Genomic DNA, 8,708 nt, shown 5'->3' with positions numbered 1-8,708 from the left:
TTTGGATCTACCGATCAAATGAGAAACATAGAGAGAAAGAAGAGTAACTCGTTAATACAAGTGGTGCAAATGAAATGAAGTTCAACGAGCAGTAGATATAGAGTTTTGAAAAAAAAATCAAAAAATGTTGACGTCCGTCGAGTCACCACAATAGCGGACGACACAGCAGACGTTAGCTCACACCCGCGGACGACCTCTCATCCGTCATTTGAAATTAGACATTTTTTTGAAATTAGACTTTTTTGTATTAAGATCTATTATTATTCTTTAACCATAATTCATTCAATTTAAAATAATAATATCTACAGTACTTTATTACTCCCTCCGTCCACAAAAGAAGTCGCACTTATGTGACGGCACGGGATTTTAGGAGGTTTTGTTTTGTGTGTTAAATGGAGAGAGAAAATATAATTTTTATATTCATGTGAGAGAGAATTTTTTTCAAAAAGGAAAATGTGACATCTTTTGTGGGACAAACTAAAATGGAAAGTGTGACATCTTTTGTGGGACGGATGGAGTATTATTTTTTATAATCAAAATATTGTTATATACTTTCCAGTCGTGCTATAAGCGAACAACTTCTTTTCTTGGGGGATTTGGGGATTTAAGAAATGATATTTATTGAGTTAAGTGGAGAAAACAATGTAAGTGAGATAAATAGAGAATATAAAGAGTAAATAAAGTAAGAGAGTAAAATATTATTTTTTTACTAAATAAAAATCAATCATTTGATATGTCAAAACGGAAAGTTGAAACTTGAGATGAAACAAAGGGCGTATATAATTCGTGTGTAGCACGGGTGGCAACTATTCCCTCCATCCTCTATTAAATGTATCATTTTTCCTTTTTTCGTCTGTCCGACAAAAAATGTCTCATTTCACTGTTACTATATTTGATAAGTGCACCCTAAATTCTACCAACTCATTCCACTCACATTTTATTATAAAACTTATATATAAAAGTAGGTCAAACAATTTCTTAAAACTCGTGTCGGTCAAATATGAGACATTTAATCACGGACGGAGGGAGTAGTATATAGTACTCCATCCGTCCCATAAAAATATGTTGCACTTTCCATTTTCGTTCATCCCATAAAAACAGTCAGTTTATGTGATTTCTTTATTTGTAAAAAAGAACTATTATAGCTAATACGGAAAAAGTTAAAACAAAACTAAAAAAATAAAGCAAACTAACATTAAGAAAAATCTTAAATATGAACTAACATCACTCAAACGAGAATGATCATTAAAATATGATTTAAAAGTGTTTAGTTCCTTTCACTTTCACTCCACACGACTCTCTCTCACGGCCTCTGACTCGCATCTTCGGGAAGGACGAAAATGAAAATAAGTGACAAATTTTCAGGGCCGGGGGAGTACTTACTAAACTTATCACTTAATCATATCTTTTATAAATAAATTTACTATATATTTTTGACGAATTTTCTAAATGTAATTTGACCTTCAATTTATCACTTAATTTCATGCACGAAAAGTTCATTTTTCAACTTTTTATAGTTAAAGAATTTTAAAATATTTTTGAGATATGGATACTCGTAAAATTAATGTCACAGTCAATAAACACTAGTGATACTTAAATATTGATATATTGTACTATTTTATTTTAAAAATTATATTAAAATATTTTATAATTTTGATAAACTATTAATAAATTGACGGAATTGCTCTTCATGACATTGAGGGTATTTCCATCCGGAATAACTTGGATATAGTAAAAAATTAATTCGATTGATATTAACTTATAGGTGAAGGACCTCAAATAATATTTTCAGAGTTCATGGACCTAAAATGATAGTTTGACAAAGTTAGCAGATCATAAAAAATGTTCCCTCTTTATAAATTGTACAGGTTGAGCGTGATGGCTAAGGAGGTGTTGATAAATGCTATATCTAAACTCTCGGCAGTGCATGTCTTCATACATGGCACCATATGACTATCCTTTCTTTTTTCGTCCGTCTCGTAAAAATAGTTCATTTCTATTCATATAAGTTCTCCCCAACTCATTATGTACATCAATTTACAACTTATATCAATAGGGTCCACCATTAAACACTAGTAATAATGTGAGTTTCATTATCCACTAACATTTTCTTTAACTCCGTACCCTTCCTCCTCTTCTCTCTTACTTTGCTAATGATGTACACTAATTCTCGTGTCGTCCCAAATGTCCCTATATTTTTATGGGATTAAGGAAGTACTTAAATTTTACTTTTACAACATTATACTAATATAATAATTAATTTATAATTCTATGTATGAAGCAAATGCGCAAATATTTTTTCTTTCTCTTGCTCGTCTGAAAAAAGTCTAGAGTATCAAACTTTAATTTTTGTTGTGAAACAATCCAGAGTTGAAGAAGTCATGGCTACATATGTAGTTCAACACAAGATGACATTTTGGCGATTGATCCAAATGAGAGAAGTCGCCTTCATTTTCTGATGATGCAAATTAAGGAATTGCTCGACTTGTAATATCTTACATCTTCTTGACCCTGTCCCTGCGCCTGTTAATAAAGGAGTAGTGGAAAATAATTAAAGCATTTGCCTCTCAATTGATATTAAGACAGTTACAAACAGAATGTACCTTTTGACGTTAATGTGTATGGCATCCAAGATTATGACTAGTATTCCTCCAATAAAACCAAGTACACTCCCTACCGTTATTGGCTGTTCTGGAATGCTAAGAAGTTGCTCAACCTGAAAAATTCAATCTTAAGTTACATTCTTATATTTGATATTTTGTGTATTTGGAATGAGCTGTTTACGTCGATAGGGTGTTTCCGATTCCAGTATTTTTTGATTCCTAGTACGTGGCCCATTCCAACGACAGCTACAACGGATTCATGCTGGACTGCGACTTCTAGTAGCTTTGTTGACATATATCTATTTACAAAAATGAAAACAATCAAATGACCAGAAATAACAATTGGTGAATTAAATGAATTAGAAAGTTAATTGAGATCATGAACTGATCACGCTCATCTACGAAAGTCTCGGCCGCGATAGGATCCTGCTTGGCATACTCCTCGTTGACTCGATCCAATGTGCCTGCATGAACGGATCTACATAAAGGAACATTCCACTTTTCAAAGACACACCAATCTTTTGGCAAACTTATCTCTTTTTGAATCAACAAATGCACGAGAGACGTCTTGCCTATATATCTCATCGTTGTAACCTACCAAAAACAACTAATGTGAACGGTTTTATGGGGAGCAAAAAATTGGGGTTGTGGCTTGATAAAGAGATAAAAGCTCACACCGGATCTGGTCGATCACCAAGTATAACCTTGGCTCCATATTTCAGTGCTTCCGCATTTGCCAAGTAAGACTCTCCAATGTTTATTCCATCCCATGATTCAGCACACTAGTAAAAATTAAGGGACCAATTCAAAAAGATTTTTCTCTATACTAACTTAATTAACATGATTAAACCATACCTTTCTAACATACCACTCGAAAAGAATAAACGAAGCAGTCATATTCATCCTCCACATATCCACCATTTCTCGAATGGTTGGTACCTGCAACACTAAAGGAAGCATTATTGATTGACCGAGTAACTCTTCACAAAAAGAAATCAAATACATTTACCTTCTTAGGTTGACCCGTTATAATAGATTTGCGATAGTCGCACAACTCCAAGAAAACAACCTGCACTAGATGCATAATCATAACATTGCTCTATTAATATTGGAGAGAATGCAAATAATATATCACTTAGAAAGTACCTCTGGCTTGAAGAATTTCACTGCAGCCTGAGCTAATCTCGCAGATTCCTGAAGATGAAGAACAATTAAATTTAGCTATATATTATAATACGATAAAAATACTACTGTATTAAATTAATTACCAGAGAAGTGTGATTAGTTCCAACCAAATAGACATTGCAGATGCCGCTAGGCGCAGGCGACTTGCACGTGAGCTCCACCACACCTCCCGTGAGCTCCTGCGGCATCCACTTCCTCCTTCTACGTTCATAACCGACTCTCGAGGAGTGACTCAGCCGCTGCTGACAAGGTGTGGTGATTTGGTAGAGACTCTTTGCTCTGTACATCTCTGGCTACTTCCGTTTTTTTTGTCTTCTGCTACAATAACTACCCTATAAATTAGGTTTCTTCCTCCTACTTTTTATAATATTGTTACCGTCGACGGGTCTCATTCCGTCGATAAATATTTAACATTAAAAATAAAGAAATATAATGGATAACAATATTTATTCAGCTTAAGAATAAAATACAAGGATATATAACAAAGGGATAATATTACCAATGGCGTTTTTGTCGATCACCGAGGGATTTCCATCCGTCGGTAATTCCTTCGGTAAACTAGCGAATTTTTGTAGTGAAGATGTGTTAAGTTTGATGAACTAGGTAAGATTGAGACATATCAATATTGTTCAATTAGGTATGTCATGAGTTTTGAATGAGTTTAATGTATAGCAACCAATCAATATTGTTCAATTAGGTATGACCGTAAGCCATGAGTTTTGAATGAATTTAATGTATGGCAACCAAAACACTCCTAAATGTTGACACTCCTAATTTGGTGCATATAACTTGATTATTATAAGAAACAAAAAGGTCTGTTTATTTCATTCTGTGCAAGGAAAGAAATTCATAAATGTATCCTTAATTTGATCGACTTTTTAAACAAAAAAAAATACTAACAGTTTAAAAGAATATAGAAACCTGGGATCTGAAAATGAGTTTCAAATTTATACGCTAACTAGTTATTAAAATGCAAATAGATTAAATAAACTAAACTAATAAAAATAATAGGAACTCCAAGTAACGATAACCCTTTGAAAAATATCGGGACTTATCGTAACGAAAAAAATACTAAAAACAAATGAAAAATACTCAATTCCATAAATTCATGCAAGAGTTTAGTGTTCTGGGCTAACAAACAAACCAAACATATCCTAAGCATCGATTAACCTATTTTTAAATATGTACTAACAGACTGGTTACGAATTTTGCATTGATAGTCTCAGTCCAGTGAATTGCAAACAAAGTAAAATACAAAGCAACGTAACTTTTTAGTCTGTTTTGGAGTGTCTAATACAAATCAAACACAAATGCTGAGCTCTATTTTTTAGCTACACGGCCCTTTTATTCAGATTTTTACAACTTATCATAACAAAAATTAGAGTCTGGAAGGCGTTCCCCCTGCAACTATTATTGTTTCTCCGGTCACATAAGCAGCATCGTCAGAAGCCAAATAAGCTGCGGCAGCAGCCATATCTTGTGTAGTTCCAAGTCGATTCAGCAACGTCTTCTCCTCGAGGCTTTTCCTCTGTAAACATAACGACAGTAACATGTGAATCCAGAGGATTCAGATTTGAAGGTTAATGTTTTGAAGGATTACTTACCATCTCTTCATTTTTTGTAAGGAATGATGCAAAGTGGGTTGGAACGAAACCAGGAGCAACACAGTTAACGCGAGTATCTGGTGCCATCTCAGCCGCAAGTGCCTAAGAAAGGCGGAGAAACTCATGAATTTTATATGAAGAATGCAAGGATGCAATCTCTTTGATTGGAAACATAGTTTCAATATTTTCCACTCTTTTCACTCTACTTCATACTAATATTTTCATGGGTATTGTATTGATGTGAGAAAAAAAATCCATCTTTTCATATCCCTCATTTTCTTATGAGAAATTTGCAAAACAATGATATCACAACACATCCTAAGTAGTAGAAAATATTTCAAATGATACAATATGTACCTTTGTGAGTCCGAGTAGGGCTGTTTTGGTGACACCGTACATCGCCAAGCCTTTGGGTGGATGGAATCCGGCAATAGATGATATGAATACAACTGAAGAGCCTTTATTCAAGTGAGGAGCTGCTTCCTGGGATAGTGAAATACACACCATTAGCGAACAAAAACAAAGATGTTTACTGACAGTAAATGTTAAATGGGACTCATAGTTCATATTGAACTGACATACCTGTAGCAGAAGAATTGAGGTTTTAACATTGATCTCCCACAATTTGTCAAGCACTGATTCTTTAGTTTCCAGAATGCCGTCGACAGAAGGGTTTGCAGCAGCATTGCACACAACGACATCTAATTTTCCATATTTCTGTAAATCAAGAAGAGTTTCAGCTCCAATGAGTAGATATGGTATGAATCAGAGAAATACAAATTCCAAACACCAAAAGTGGCACTAACTTCGAGCATGCTATTCAAAATCTAATTATGTGAGATACATTGGGGGAGAAAATTAGAAAAAGACACAAGAATGCAGCTTGCAAAGATTAAAGGCTAGTTCAAAATTTCCTTCGCAGGCGTTAGATTCAAACTCTAATGATAAATAGAATACTTTACACCCCTGAATACTCAATTCCTACAAACAATCTCTAACAATTCAGTTCGTTTTCAATCGAAAACTCGGTAGAAAGAAGATATATAAAACACCTTTCTAGAGGCCATCAAGCAAACTATCAACAATCATGAATCAAAAGCTTTGCCATTTTATTAACATAGAATTAGAAGTAGAACGATTTACTTGAGCATATGACGAAAATTATAATTTTTGTAAGTCAATTCGCCACGCTTTAAACGAACACAAAAACCTCATCATATTTCAGCATCTCATAGACAACCAAAGAGCCAAATTGATCACATACAAAACCAAATTTCCTATCAAATAGTATGATTCAAAAGTTAATAGCCAACGTTTGAAACAAACACATCTTCGTATCCCCAATACAGTTGTAAATAGTCAATACCACAAATGCTTGAACCTAAACTTAGATTATAGGATTAAATCATAAAATCACCTCGATTGTGTTCTTGATCAGATCCTTCCTATGCTGTTCATTTGAAACATGGCACACCAAACCAGTCACTTCAATTCCCCGATCCTTGAGCTTTTTCACTGCTTCATCAACATTTTTCTGCAAACAAAATCACAAATTGTATCACCAAAACAATTGAACTATAGAAATGATAAAATAAAGCTGAATCAAACCTAAATTCAATACCAATTACACAGAGATATAGAAATATGCTGATCGCAATTCATTCACTAAAAAAAATAGAAATTGAAAGCGTACCTGGCGGCGGGAGGAGATGACGATGGCGGCGCCTTCTAATCCAAGGCGCTCAGCTATGCCGAAGCCGATTCCCTGAGTTGAAGCAGTGACTATGGCCACTTTGCCGTCAAATCTTTTCCCGAATTTCTCCATTGTTTTCGGTTTCTACAAATGTACGAACTGAGTCAACGCTGCGACAGACTTGATTTTTGTACAAAACGAGGGATTCGGAATTCGGCTAAGAGATTGGAGATGATTACAAGAAATGATTGCCGGCAATGGAGAAGGTGGGCCCGGTTCAGGGTAAAGCTGAGTGCGTGAACCCGGTTCAAATAAAAGCCCAACCTATAGGAAGGCCTACTAGATTACTAGACTAGCCCAGATCTATTCGATGCCCATGCCATTTCAAAAGCCCACCTTTTAGTACCAAACTACAATTGCTAGATGCAAAGGACGTACTAAATACTAATAGTAAGAGTTTCATTTTTCAATTTTGGTTGAATAGGAAAGGAAAGAAAAAGCAAAAGAATTTACTCCTGTTAACTCTTTCTTTGGAGATGTCCTCGTCAAGATTTTGCATTTGGGGAGAAGAGGTTTAATTTTAGTAGTTTGGCCTCTATTTTTTATAACTCTTAAAAATTACACAATATATGCAACATTACAATTGTCATTAGACAAAGAAACGTGTATTCCGATGGCCATGGCAATATTCCGAACGTCGGCAATTTTTTGCGATAATATTATATTCCCAAGATTAAGGTGATGTATACAGTATACCAAACATAATTAGTTAGATGATGGAACATTTTTGAGAATCCTCTAACTTTTTAACTCTTTAATGTAAAAATAGTAAGTATAAACATGTTCGTATTTTCGACTACAACAGACGATTGATATTGTCCGTTTTGTGTTAAGCCCGCACAGATTTGTATTTGGGTTACTCCTAAAATGCCTCAAACTGATTGAGGTTGGACAGAAATTATACACACCTTGCAACTTCCCTCAGACTTCCAATGTGGGATGGGTTTGTACTCAACAAACCAGATGATCACATCACGAACAAACAGACGTAGTAGACACATCGAGACATTACAGGCCCAACTCGAACTTGAGTCATCCTGGTCCCCACTCAACCTGGCTCTTATACTTGTTCGGATTGTTGACTTCAACAAGATATTACGGCCCCGACTCGAACTTGAGTAATCCTGGGTCCCACTCGACCTGACTCTGATACTACTTGTTGAGATTGTCGATTGCAACAGACGTTTAATATGGTTCGCTTTTTGGTCAAACCCGCACGAATTTGTATTTTGGTCACTTCTAAAAGTCCCCAAATTGATTGGGGTTGGACAAAAATTATATACTATATACCTTCCAACTTCTCTCAGACACCCGATGTGGGATGAGTTTGTACTCAACATAACACGATATTAACTACTCCCTTTGTGCTCGGTCCATGAAAAATAGTACTCTCATTTTACTATTTTGGTATATCCATGAAAATTTGTCTTATTTTAAAAATGAAAACTTTCAATTATATTTTATTCACTTTTTTTATTTTCTTTTAATTTTTTTTCTTTTATGTCCTATTTTATCTATTTTTTCTCTTACCTTTTTTATTTTATTAATTTTTTTATAATCTGT

At 34.6% G+C, this 8,708-nt stretch overlaps 2 protein-coding genes across 4 annotated transcripts; both read right to left on the bottom strand.

The window, feature by feature from the left end:
• Window positions 1-2,124: 2,124 nt before the first annotated feature.
• Window positions 2,125-4,413, bottom strand: LOC125210699 (traB domain-containing protein-like). 3 transcript variants are annotated; one of them, XM_048110273.1, is made up of 11 exons: window positions 4,288-4,413; window positions 3,872-4,103; window positions 3,750-3,797; window positions 3,613-3,672; window positions 3,459-3,542; window positions 3,281-3,385; window positions 3,176-3,197; window positions 2,989-3,067; window positions 2,785-2,902; window positions 2,604-2,716; window positions 2,125-2,523 (listed from the first exon to the last, which is right to left on the bottom strand). In XM_048110273.1, the coding sequence occupies exons 2-11, from the start codon at window positions 4,073-4,075 to the stop codon at window positions 2,496-2,498; spliced, it is 861 nt and encodes a 286-aa protein (XP_047966230.1). In that variant the 5' UTR covers window positions 4,076-4,103; window positions 4,288-4,413; the 3' UTR covers window positions 2,125-2,495. The 3 variants fall into 3 exon arrangements, with proteins under 3 accessions (XP_047966230.1, XP_047966229.1, XP_047966228.1); XM_048110272.1 differs by having other exon boundaries at window positions 2,989-3,197; window positions 3,896-4,103; XM_048110271.1 differs by having other exon boundaries at window positions 2,126-2,523; window positions 2,989-3,197.
• A 571-nt stretch (window positions 4,414-4,984) lies between these two features.
• On the bottom strand, window positions 4,985-7,348 carry LOC125211484 (tropinone reductase-like 3). Its single transcript, XM_048111304.1, has 6 exons — window positions 7,086-7,348; window positions 6,810-6,926; window positions 5,975-6,109; window positions 5,750-5,875; window positions 5,393-5,494; window positions 4,985-5,316 (listed from the first exon to the last, which is right to left on the bottom strand). Exons 1-6 carry the CDS (start codon window positions 7,215-7,217, stop codon window positions 5,167-5,169), a joined length of 762 nt encoding a protein of 253 aa, XP_047967261.1. The 5' UTR covers window positions 7,218-7,348; the 3' UTR covers window positions 4,985-5,166.
• Between the last annotated feature and the right edge of the window lie 1,360 nt (window positions 7,349-8,708).

Source organism: Salvia hispanica, chromosome 3 (genome assembly GCF_023119035.1).
Source record: "Salvia hispanica cultivar TCC Black 2014 chromosome 3, UniMelb_Shisp_WGS_1.0, whole genome shotgun sequence".
NCBI lineage: Eukaryota > Viridiplantae > Streptophyta > Magnoliopsida > Lamiales > Lamiaceae > Salvia > Salvia hispanica.
This window is presented reverse-complemented; position numbering and strand designations above follow the sequence as displayed.

Coding starts and splice junctions, on each gene's coding strand:
- LOC125211484 (XM_048111304.1), bottom strand. CDS start 7,217: ATGGAGAAATTCGGGAAAAGATTTGACGGCAAAGTGGCCATAGTCACT. Junction 5,876..5,974: donor CCTCAATTCTTCTGCTACAG/GTATGTCAGTTC, acceptor TCACTATCCCAG/GAAGCAGCTCCTCACTTGAA. Junction 5,495..5,749: donor CCCTACTCGGACTCACAAAG/GTACATATTGTA, acceptor CGCCTTTCTTAG/GCACTTGCGGCTGAGATGGC.
- LOC125210699 (XM_048110271.1), bottom strand. CDS start 4,075: ATGTACAGAGCAAAGAGTCTCTACCAAATCACCACACCTTGTCAGCAG. Junction 2,903..2,988: donor TTCGTAGATGAGCGTGATCA/GTTCATGATCTC, acceptor TTTTGTAAATAG/ATATATGTCAACAAAGCTAC. Junction 2,717..2,784: donor ATCGGAAACACCCTATCGAC/GTAAACAGCTCA, acceptor TGAATTTTTCAG/GTTGAGCAACTTCTTAGCAT.